The sequence below is a fragment of the Myotis yumanensis genome, unplaced genomic scaffold, assembly GCF_028538775.1.
Source record: "Myotis yumanensis isolate MYYU_CA2020_CCGP unplaced genomic scaffold, mMyoYum1.0.hap1 SCAF_16, whole genome shotgun sequence".
In the NCBI taxonomy this organism is placed as follows: domain Eukaryota; kingdom Metazoa; phylum Chordata; class Mammalia; order Chiroptera; family Vespertilionidae; genus Myotis; species Myotis yumanensis.
Genome location: NW_027223767.1, coordinates 2,979,169 through 2,991,978, shown reverse-complemented (window position 1 = coordinate 2,991,978; position 12,810 = coordinate 2,979,169). Strand labels below are relative to the sequence as shown.

The 12,810-nt window shown below is 37.4% G+C and overlaps 1 protein-coding gene across 3 annotated transcripts in view; it reads left to right on the top strand.

Moving 5' to 3' along the window:
* The window catches only part of AKAP10 (A-kinase anchoring protein 10), a 101,504-nt gene that overhangs the window by 62,297 nt on the left and 26,397 nt on the right, over positions 1 to 12,810 (top strand). For 2 of the 3 annotated variants that reach the window (XM_070394735.1, XM_070394734.1), the window contains 3 exons: positions 508 to 652; positions 3,222 to 3,395; positions 9,842 to 9,951. In XM_070394735.1, coding sequence (XP_070250836.1) covers positions 508 to 652; positions 3,222 to 3,395; positions 9,842 to 9,951 — 429 coding nt within the window. The remainder of the gene's footprint in view (positions 1 to 507; positions 653 to 3,221; positions 3,396 to 9,841; positions 9,952 to 12,810) is intronic. The other variant, XR_011468462.1, reaches the window with a different exon arrangement.

Below are 12,810 nucleotides of genomic sequence, written 5' to 3'. Positions count from 1 at the left end.
CAAGTCCTATTATTCTATCCAAATACATCAAATACATCCACTTTACCATCAGTAGTATTTGGTTTGAATTCCTATATGTAAATTACGTATACCTTCTAGTTACAATGGTGTGTTCTCATTGAATCCTGTGCAGGGATTTTTTTCTGCTCTGTTTCTAGAAGAAATTACAGTGTTTTACCCTCTTTCAATCCATTTCTTTCTATGAGTTGCTGAACAGAGAATAGGTTCCCATTAAATATGTGTGATTGATTGATTTCTTTACCTCAGTTGTAGCCTGGCCCTTGAAAATCTTAAACAAAAACTAAGTATGATGGAAGGCAGATAGGGAGGTAGCAAGTTGACTCAGAGATCTTGGGGGGGTGGGGGGAACAGTTGCAGCAAGGCCGTAATAGTGCTAGGTCTGCAGGCTGAACCAAGTACCTTCAGAAGATCCTCTGGTGTAGGCATCAGAAGTTGCTTGTATTTGCTTTGGGATTTGGTTTTACTTTGGCTGTCTTTCTATCATAGGTACTTCTCCCTGCAGGCCACACATCCTCTTGGATTTGATGATATTGTAAGATTAGAAATTGAATCTAATATCTGCAGGGAAGGTGGGCCACTCCCCAACTGTTTTACAACTCCATTACGTCAGGCCTGGACAACCATGGAGAAGGTAACCAAGAACATCAAAAGTATTAACCTATCAGAAGTTTTTACTGTCGGAACCAGAACATAGAGCATGAGAAAAACGATATGCAACTGGACAGTGGAAAAGTGAAGTAGTGCAGATAGTGATTAAGAGCAGAGTCTTTGAATCTGACTTGGTATGTATTAATCTTAATCTTTACAGGCTAAGTAGCTTCAGGCAGTTAATGAAGTTCTTTGATGCCTCATCTGTGAAATGGGAATGTTATGGGTAATAGAAATTTACCTTAAAGTTATTTTGAGGATAAAAATGAGGTAAGATATATATATATGAATAAAGTGCTTATTAATTAGAGAGCAGTATTGGGCAAAGTTAGCTTAGGAATGATCCAAATATTTCAACAATATCCCTCAACAGGTGTGGAGCATTAGTTTTGTGTAGTATCATGATCACTAATTAGGGTATTAGTAGTAGCTTATCAACAGTGAAGTATTAGAATTTGTGAATGGTTTATTCTTCCAATAACTGGAGCAGCTTTTACCAGGAATTGCAAAGCCCAGGAGAAGCCCATGAAGTTAGGTTGCTATGTATGTCGTGTGTATCTAGGGGAAGTGGTTAAGCACGCACTGTTACATACTACCCATGGAACAACGGAATTCCGGGATAGGGAAGAGTTCAATATAAAAATCAAATCATTGAAAAGCTAGTGATAAACTGAATAGAGTATCAGCTATTGCCCTGGGAAAATAATTTTTCCATGTTTAAATTATAATCTTTCTGATCTTAAAGAAAAAGTTTCAAGTCTGTATTACATTTAAAAGAGAGAGAGGCCCTAATGGTTTGGCTCAGTGGATAGAGCGTCAGCCTGCGGACTCAAGGGTCCCAGGTTCGATTCCAGTCAAGGGCATGTACCTTGGTTGCAGGCACATCCCCAGTGGGGAGTGTGCTGGAGGCAGCTGATCAATGTTTCTCTCTCATCGATGTTTCTAACTCTCTATTCTTCTCCCTTCCTCTCTGTAAAAAATCAATAAAATATATTAAAAGAAAATAAAAATAAAAATCATCATTCTCCCCTTTAAAAAAAAAAGAGAAAAACAAAATCTAAAAAAAATTCTTATTAATATGTATGTGTCTGTAAAGAACTTAAACTAATTTAATGAATCAAGTAGATAAATGGAAAAAAGGCAGAGGTGATTCATTCGCCAGTGCTTTGCGTAGTTCTGTGCTGGCTGTTGGTGTTAGAGTGGTAGACAAAAGGAACCTGGTTTCTGCCCTCCCGGGGCTCTGTCTAAAAAAGGCACAGCTACACACAGACAAATGCTTACAACTGTGCTAAGTGCTGTGAAGGAAAAGTTGATAATAGCAACAGCCAGTAATAAGCATGGGAATTTATTCAGCATCTTTCTTAATTTTAAATGCAAATAAAAACACCCATAGTTATTAGACATTTATTTGACAATAATTTGAAAAACACCACCTGGCCCTAGCCGGTTTGGCTCAGTGGGTAGTGTGTCAGCCTGTGGACTGAAGGGTGCAGGGTTAGATTCTGGTGAAGGGCACATACCTTTGTTGCAGGCTACTCCCGGCCTGGGCCCTGTTTTTCTCACATTGATGTTTCTATCTGTCTTTCCCTCTCTCTTTGAAAATCAATGGAAACATATCCTCAGGTGAGGATTAACATTAAATTAAAGGTTAAAAAAAAGAAAGAAGAGAAGGGAAGAAAAAGGAAAAGAAAAGAAAAGAAAAGAAAAGAAAGAAAAGAAAAAAAGAAAAGAAAAGAAAAGAGAAGAGAAGAGAAAAGAAAAGAAAAGAAAAAAGAAAAACCACAACCTGGTGTTTGATAGCCTGTGTCAAAACAGATACCTTGCCCTGGCCAGGGTGGCTGAGTTGGTTGAGCATCATCCTGTGCATCGAAAGGCCTCTGGTTTGATTCTGGTCAGGCCACGTGCCCAAGTTTTAAGTTTGATCCCCAGTAGGGGTGCTTGTGGGAGGCAGCCGATCATTGTTTCTCCCACACATCAATGTTTCTCTCTTTCTCCCTCTTCCTTCCTCTATCTGTTTTTCTTTTTCTTTTTTTAGTTTAAAATCATTTAAAACACACACACAAAAAAACAGATACCTTGATATATTGCTAGTGGAACAAGTTGACAACATCCTTGTGAAGGGTAAATTGCCCATATATATTAAAGCTAAAATGTTCATACTATTTAATTCAGTAATCACACTCCTAGTAATTTATCATAAGGAAATCGGTTCAAAAGTAAAAAATCAATACATGCACAAAGATTTTAATATTTATAACAAACCAGAAAAATCTAGTTTCAATATATATTCACTCCCTAGACAATTTTCTGGTCACCAAGAAATCTAAATATCTATTCTATGTAATAGTTTCATAGTAAAGTGGGGTTTTTTGTGGAAAAAAATATGAATTATACATGTTGTAATTTTAGTTACAGTGTAAACTCTGTATAAAGGGATATTACTTGGAGTGTAAAAAGGAGAAGTAAAGTCATTTGTGAAATTTTGTTTTAAAAATAGAATTTTAGTTGTATTTGATTTCAGCATTTAAAATAATGCTTGTCCTCTCTTTCAGGTGTTTTTGCCTGGCTTTCTGTCCAGCAATCTGTATTATAAATATTTGAATGATCTCATCCATTCGGTTCGAGGAGATGAATTTCTGGGAGGGAATGTTTCACTGACTGCTCATGGCTCCGTTGGTGCTCCTGACGACTCTCACCAAGGTGGTTCTGACAGCTCAGCATCTCAGGTATTCACCGATTTGCCTCTGCCAGAAAGGTGTACACATCCTTTCCTTTAAATACCAGTAACAGATCCCATTTGTAAGTTTTAAGTTGTTGAAGAAACAAAGGTGAAATAAAATTAGCCTCCTTACTATATATTCTAATCGAAGTACTTGTGTATATTATATTATAAGGTATCATGCTGTTTCACTCAGGCCATTTTCCTGCTTGACACTAGCTGTTCCTTTCAATAATCACAAAATATAGTATACATTTATAGCCTCTGAAGAGCTCTTTATGCAATTGTTTGGGATACATTTTATAGAATAATTGAGTGAACTGTTAGATTTCTTATTGTATTTCACTGAAGAGCTTTTAATTTCATTTGAATTATATACAATTCAATATATACAATTTGTATATATTGTTAAATAATTTATTTTCAAACTGTCACCCTCCAAATTGTATATTTCCTAATCTTTGGTTTGGTTTTGGAGTGCTCTCATATATCAGACCTTACCTGAGTCTCCCCAAAATCACAGGAAGTGGTTTATCCTCAAGAGAAGAGATTTAAAGAGGTATTAAGCTAACTGCTTTTATTGAAATCACACAGCAAGTGGGAGAGCCAGAACTATATTCCCTGTCTAGTCTTTTTCACCATAAGTTTAATAATATAGCATAATTATTTTCTCATCTCTTTGGACACTGGGCCTTGGACAAATTTTCTTAATTTATAAAACAGAACTATTTTAATGCTATCAACAGGCTCTTCTTGTACATTTCCCTACTCTTAAGGTTACCTTGGAGCAAATCTGCTGCATTGTTTGCCACTTTGTTTTTCATACAGGCTGGATGGAATGTTTTGGCTTTTAGGCACTTTAAAGACCTAGGTGCTAACTGTAAAATATATTTTTACATTTATAATATACATACAGAAAACTTGCCATTATCGTAACTATATATAGCTTGAAGACTTCTCATAGACAGAACTACCCACATAGCCAGCATCAAGATCAAGAAACAGGACTTTATCAGTATGTCAGAAACTCTCTTATATCCCCTTCCAGTCACTAGCCTCCCCCTGCAAGGGTGGTTACAATCCAACTTTTGTTGGCCTAGGTCAGTGGTCGGCAAACTGCAGCTCGCGAGCCACATGTGGCTCTTTGGCCCCTTGAGTGTGGCTCTTGCACAAAATACCGACTTCTGCACATGGGCCAGGAAATTTCAATTGCACTGTATATGCGCGCCTGCACGTGGTATTTTGTGGTATTTTGTGGAAGAGCCACACTCAAGGGGCCAAAGAGCTGCATGTGGCTCGCAAGCCGCAGTTAGCCGACCGCGGGCCTAGGTTAGTGTGATCTGTTCTTGTCATTTTATAACTGTGTGTCTTATTTTTCTTTTTTTTGTGTACAGATTTATTAAGATATAATTCATATACCATACAATTCACCCATTTAAATTGTATAAATCTATGGCATTTAGTATATTCACAGACTTGCTTAACTGTCACCACAATCCATTTTAGAACATGGTTTTCACCCTGGAAAAACCTTGTATCCTTAAACTGTCACTCTCCAAATCTCCCATTTCTGCAGGCTACTGCCACTCTGCTTTCTGTGCCATTGATTTGCTTATTCTGGATATTTCATATAAATGGACCCAAATGACATGTGGTCTTTTGTGACTAGCTTCTTTTACTTAGTATAATGTGGGGTTTTTCTTAGCATAATATTTTAAAGGTTTAACCCTATTAAGCTTGTAAAAAAATTTATTCCTTATTATGGCTAAATCATACTATAGTCCATCATGCAGACACAGCCACATTTTGTTTATCCATCAGTTGATGAACATTTGGGTTGTTTCTACCTTTGGCTATTATGAATAACTAGAGGCCTGGTGCACGAATTCGTGCACAGGTGGGTCCCTTGGCCTGGCTGGCGATTGGGGCCAACCAGGCGGGGGGGGGGGGGGGGCAGCGGGGGCGATGGGAGGTTGGCTGTGAGTGTGCACTGACCACCAGGGGGCAGCTCCTGCATTGAGCGTCTGCCCCCTGGTGGTCAGTGTGCGTCATAGCTACCGGCCAGTCCAGTCATAATGGTCGCTTAGGCTTTTATATATACACTACTGTACAAATTTTTGTATGGATATATGTTTTCATTTCTCTTGTGTATATACATAGGAATAGAATTGCTGAATTCATTGATAACTGTTCAATTCTGCCTTAATTACTGTTGCTTTGTAATAGCTTTTGAAATCAGGAAGTGAAATTCCTCCAACTTCTTCTTTTTCAAGATTGCTTTGACTATTTGGAATCCTCCTGTTTCCATTTGAATTTTAGGATCAGCTTGTCCATTTCTATGAAGAAGCCAGTCAGGATTCTGATCGAGATTGCATTGACTCCATAGATTAATTTGGGGTATTGCCATCTTAACAATATTAAATATTTTGAACATCCATGAACATGGATTTCTTTTCACTTACTCAAATCTTTTTTAATTTCTTTCAACAATATTTTGTACTTTTCAAGTGTAAGTTTTGTATTTTTAAAAATGCATTCCTAAATATTTTATTTTTTTGATGCTATTATAAATGGAATTGTTTTCTTAATTTCATATTCATATTATAAGTGTATAGAAATGCAAGTAATTATTTTTGTTGCGGTAAAACTCATTTAACATAACTTAGCCATTCAGTGGCATTTTGAATGTTCACAGTGTTATGCAGTCATCACCACTATCTGGTTCCAGACTTTTTCATCATCCCACATGGAAACCTCGTGCCCTTTGAGCAGTGACTTCCCATGGCCACTTACGTTTTCTTCTAAGTTTTAGGCCCCTGATCCATTTTGAGTTAGTTTTACATATTATGTGAGGTGGGGTCCAACTTTATTCTTTTGCATGTGGATATCCAGTTTTCCCAGCATCATTTATTGAAAAAAACTATTCTTTCACTATTGAATGGTTTTAACATACTTGTCGAAAGTCATTTAACTAGATATATGAGTGTATTTCTGGACTCTCATTTCTACTCTGTCAACCTACCTATATGTCTACCCCTTTGCCAGTACTATATTGTTTTGATTACAATGGCTTTGTAAGTTTTAAAATCGGGAAGTATTTGTCCTTCAACTTCGTTTTTATCATTTGTAAGATTGTTTTGGTTATTCTGAGTTCCTTGCAATTTCAAATGTAAATTTTGGAATCAGCTTTCCATTTTGATCAGGATTACACTGAATCTGTAGATTGCTTGGGAGTATTGTCATCTCAACAATTGTAAGTCTTCCAGTCCATGAATATGGAATGACATTCTGTCTAATTTAGGCTGTCCTTAATTCCTTTCAGCAACATTTATAGTTTTCAGTGTATAAGTGGTATACCTTCTTCGATCAGTTTATTCCTAAGAATTTTTTTCTTTTTGATGCTATTACAAATAGGATTGGTTTTTATTTAATTTTTCAATTACGGTTTACATCAATATTATTTTATATTGGTTTCAGGTGTACAGCAGAGTGGTTTAGACAATCATATACTTTACAAAGTGATCTCCCTGATATTTCAAGTGCCCCCCTAGCACTGGGCAGAGTTATTGCAGTATCATCGACTATATTCCCTATGCTGTACTTTACATCCCCATGACTATTTTGTGACTGCCATTTTGTACTACTTCTTTTTCTTTTTTTAATCCTGACCTGAGGATTTTTTTTTTTTTTCATTGCTTGTTAGAGAGAGTGAAAGGGAGGGAGAGAGACATTAATGTCAGAGAGACACATAGATTGATTGCCTCCTGCATGTGCCCCAACTGTGGGGCTGGGGATCAAACCTGAAACCCTGGTACATGCCCTCAACTGGGAATCAAACCCTCAACCCTCCAGTGTTCAGGCCAGTGCTCTAACTACTGCGCCCATCAGTTAGGCTAATCTCATTTTTTGATTCATCATTGATAATACATAGCACTATAACTGCTTTTTGTGTCATCTACCTTCAACTTTACTAAATTCATGTTAGCGCTAATAGTTTTCTTGTGGATTATTTAGGATTTTCTGTATATAAGATCACATCATTTGTGAATAGAAAGTTTTCTTTCTATCCACTTTGGGTGCCTATTATTTCCTTTTCTTGCCTAATTGCTCTGGCTGGAACTTCCAGGGGGAAAGCTTTCATTTTTTTATCATATAGTAAGATGTTCAGAGTGGGTTTTTCATAAATAAATGCTCTTTATGAAGTTGAGGAAGTACTCTACTATTCCTAATTTGTTGAATGTTCTTTTATCAAGGAAGTATGTTGAGCCCTAGACAGTTTGACTCAGTGGATAGAGTGTTGGCCCACAGACTGAAGGGACCCAGGTTTAATTCCGGTCAAAGACTCATAACTTGGTTGCAGGTTCGGTCCCCGGCCTTGTTTGGAGTGTGTGCAGGAGGCAACCAATCGATGTGTCTCTCTCACATTGCCCCCTCCCTTCCACTCTCTCTAAAAATCAATGGAAAAATATCCTCAGGTAAAGATTTTTTTAAAAAATATTTTTTTATTGATTTCAGGGAGGAAGGGAGAGGGAAAGAGAAACATCAATGATATGAGAGAGTCATTGATCGGTAGCCTCCTGTATGCCCTATACTAGGGATTGAGCCCACAACCCGGGCATGTGCCCTTGAGCGGAATCAAACCCCGGACCCTTCAGTGCACAGACCGGTGCTCTATCCACTGAGCCAACCCAGCTAAGGCCTCAGGTGAAGATTAAAAAAAAAAAGGAAAGTATGTTGGGTTTTGTCAAATGCTCTTTCTGTATTAGCTGAGATGATTATGCAGGCTTTTGGTTTTTACTCTTGAAACGTTAATTGATTACCATTTATTAAACCAAGCTTGCATTCTTGGGATAAATCCCACTTGGTTGTGGTGTATAATTATTTCCGTATGTTTCTGGATTTGGTTTGCTAGTATTTTATTGAGGATTTTGGGTCTAAACTCCAGAGATTGGTCTGGTTTGGGAATCTGAGTAACAATGGCCTCATAGAAGTATTCCCACTCCTTTATTCTGTTGCCTCTTTTCTTATTTTATTTTTTTGTTGTTGCTGTTAATCCTTATCCCAGGATATTTTTTCATTGATTTTTTAGGGAGAGGGGAGACAGAAACATCAATGTGAGAGAGACACATTGATTGGTTGCCTCCTGCCTGCATCCTGACCAGGGCCAAGGAACCTGCAACTAAAGTATGTGCCCTTGCCCTGACGGGTCTGACTCAGTGGATAGAGCATCAGCCTGCAGATTGAAAGGTCCCAGGTTCAATTCCGGTCAAGGGCATGTACCTTGGTTACGGGCACATCCCCAGTGGGAGGTGTGCAGGAGGCAGCTGATCGATGTTTCTCTCTCATCGATATTTCTAACTCTCTATCCCTCTCCCTTCCTCACTGTAAAATCAATAAAATATATTTAAAAAAAAAAAAAAAAAAGTACGTGCCCTTGACTAGAATTGAATCTAGGACCCTTTCAATCAGAGGGCCGGCGCTCTATCCACCGAGCCAAACTGGCTAGGGCTCTTTTCTTTTTAATTCTGTGCCCTTTTGGCTACAAAAAAAAAAGCTCTTTCCTCACCTTCACCCCCAAAGAATGTTTATAAGTATCTGTTCAATTATTTATTTTATTAATTTAACCTATACCTTAGTTGTGGATATTAGGCGTGTTTCTGTCTTTTGTTATTTTAAACAATGCTGCAGTGAATAATCTTGTATATGTCATTTTGCATGTGCATCTGTAATTGAATTTTTAGAAGTGGAATTTGTGGGTCAAACCATGGCTCTGTATTTCATTTTTTTTTAAATAGATTTTTCTTGATTTCAGAGAGGGAGAGAGAGATAGAAACATCAATGATGAGAATCACTGATCGGCTGCCTCCTGCACGCCCCCCACTGGGGATTGAGACCGCAACCTGGGCATATGCCCTGACCGGGAATCAAACCGGTGACCTCTCGGTTCCTGGGTCGACGCTCAACCACTGAGCTACACCCAGCTGGGCAGGTCTATCCATTTTGACTTGCTTTTTATGTGGGAGTTAGGAGTGGGGACATAGAATGGTGGAGGGGAACTTATTACACTTATTTAACTGGTTAATTTAGAAAGTTAACTTCAGCTTCTCTTTTGTCACATGGCCTCACTGAGAATCAAAAGCATTCAGGCTTATCTTGTAAAAGTTGAGCTTCACATGTATTAGTCAAGATGCATATGCATCGGTGGATGGAACTTGAGAAAAACATTTGGCATGTGAATGCATATGGTGTGCATTTTAATATTGCACTCCCCCTGTAGTTATATATTGATGTTACATTTCAGAATCATTGCTGTTTCATCACAGAAATGATGGGTTGAATGAAAATTACATATATTTCAAACACTGAAGATTTGTACCAATCTGTCATATTCCAAACCCAGGAGTGATTTGATTCCTAAATAATATACCACTAATTTTACAATTTCTGTTGTAGTCCAGTATGAAAAAAGCTAGTGTTAAAATTCTGAAAAATTTTGATGAAGCAATAATTGTGGATGCTGCAAGTCTGGATCCAGAATCTTTATATCAACGGACGTATGCAGGGTAAGCTTGGCACATGTCTAGAATTTTATCAAGTATATTAAATTTTGCATCTTTTGCATTTTAATCTGAACTATCTTAATCTATTATTATGCGCCCAGAACGTTTACATATAATATGCAGTGGAACATGGTAAGAGTGAAGGCTTAGGAATGACTTCCTGGGTTTTAGTCTTGTCTCAGCCACTTATTGCCAAGCTACTTCATCTGTTTGTGTTTCAGTTTTTCATCTATAAAGTGAGGATAATATTACTACTTCATTGGGTTATTGAGAGTATTAAATGAGATCACACATAAAAGAATTTAGTACATGGCCTAGTATCAGTAAGCACTCCACAAATATTACATCATTATTCCATCACCTCAGGCGATATTGATTAGGTGTGATGTTTGTGTGGTATGTTTTGGGCTGTCTCGTTCATATGTTAGCGATTTCAAAATTTCTGTCTTAAAAGCAAAAAGAAAAATTCAGTACAAAGATGCCAATATCATTTATATGGACTGTATAACTAATACTTGGAAAATGGAATAAAATTGTTCCTTTGTATTTTAGAATTAACTTGGTTTATTTCATTCTACAACAAAAAGATAGTGATTCATAGGATATGCCACTTATTAAACTTTACCACAGATCAAATCATAAAGTAATTCCTCTTCCCTAAAGATGGCTTGATTAACACATAAGCCTGTGCAAAGGCTTCATTACTCCACCCCAAACCTAGGCCTAGCAGTGCCATAAAAAAGGGATTTCAACATGTTTAATTGTTTTTATCTGAAAGTAACAATGATAGTTGGGAGACGAAGGAGTCTGAAAGGTACTTGAGGTAAGTGAAAGGTCCTTGGATCACATTGGTTTTGGAAAGCACACTTCAGTTGTGTTGGCATTATAGTAATCTTTATTTCTTCTTTTAGGAAATGGTGGACAATAAGCCTAGATGAGTTAATTTCCAAAGATATTTATTCTTAAGGAATGGTTGGCTCATTTGTTTAAAACCTTGCTTAAGGAAGTATCAATTGCAAGATGTTTTGCTTTCATAGGTGTTTTTGTGTGTAAAATATAATTTTTTGTGAATTTTATTTTATTTTTAACTTTCATTCTTTTCCATCACCATTTATCCCCTCTATGCCCTCTTCCACCTCCACCTCCCACCCCTGCAATCACCCACTGTTCACTGTTGTCCAGGCCCATGAGTTCTCTTTTTTTTCTAATTAATAAAATGGTCATAAGTAGAAATAATTTTTCTCCCATCTTTAAAGATAGTTTCCAGTGTTTGTTTTAATTTTATGATTTCAGCAGCCTCCTGAAATTTCTATCAAGGCAAACATGGTAGCAGTTGGGGTAGTGAAGCTTCTATATGAAGTGATGACTTATTGGGAGGCCGTCTCTAAAATCAGATCCCCTTTGCCTGAAAGGAGATAATATAGAGACATCATAAAATCTGTTTTCTTTTTTGAATTAACTTTTAAGTACAAATATATTAACCTGTAATAATAACAGCGTAACATGCTAATTAGACTGGACGACCTTCCGGATGAAGCTGCAGGACCGAGGCAGCCGCCGTGGCTGCAAGGGAGGGATTCAGGCAGCCGCCGTGGCTGCGAAGGCCTACTCTTGCACGAATTTCATGCATCAGGCCTCTAGTGTCTTATAAAAATTAATTGGTAGATAAGGCTAATGTCTCTTTGATCACACACCTATCCTTATTTTCTCTTCTTCCTACTCATTGTTATAGTGTATTTTTTTTCTTTGCTTATTTTTATGTAGTTAATATTACACTGTATGTATCTTGTGCTTTCATTCATAGTGAGTTTTATAGATTTACCTCATTTTAACTGTGTCATAGTTTCTATGTGTAATTTTAATTATAGCTTATAACTGTGACAAAATATTCCACATAATGTGTTGTGCCACTATTTGGTCATTTTGATATTGTTTCAGTTGTTTTTATTTTTCACGTTTATACCCAGTATAGCAAAGCACTTCCTTTTATATACTTCCTTGTACCAAAAAGCAGATTTGAAATTTTAATAGATCTTACTAATTTACCATTAAAAGTACCTGTACATTTTACATTTTTATCAGTCATTAATAAAGGTACTAATTTTCCCCACATCTACATCAACACTAAATAATATCAAACTTTACGGTTTTTTTTAAATATATATTTTATTGATTTTTTTACAGAGAGGAAGGGAGAGGGATAGAGAGTTGGAAACATTGATGAAAGAGAAACATCGATCAGCTGCTTCCTGCACACCCCCTACCGGGGTTGTGCCCGCAACCAAGGTACATGCCCTTGACCGGAATCGAACCTGGGACCCTTCAGTCCGCAGGCTGACGCTCTATCCACTGAGCCAAACCAGCTAGGGCAACATTTTTTTACCAATCTTGTATTATTGCTCATGAGATAGAGCTTCTTTTTTTTTTTTTTTAAATATATTTTAATTGATTTTTTACAGAGAGGAAGGGAGAGGGATAGAGAGTTAGAAACATCGATGAGAGAGATACATCGATCAGCTGCCTCCTGCACACTCCCCACCGGGGTTGTGCCAGCAACCAAGGTACATGCCCTTGACCGGAATCGAACCTGGGACCTTTCAGTCCGCAATCTGACACTCTATCCACTGAGCCAAACTGGTCAGGGCAATAGAGCTTCTTTTGGTATGTTTGTTGGTTGTTGAGGTGTTTCTTCTGTGCATTGACTCTTTATCTCATTTTCACATTTTTCTGTTGGGTGATTTTATTGAAATATATTTTTATTGATTTCAGAAAGGATGGGAGAGGGAGAGAAAGATAGAAACACCAATGATGAGAGAGAATCATTGATCGGCTGCCTCCTGCACACCCCCTGCTGGGGATCTA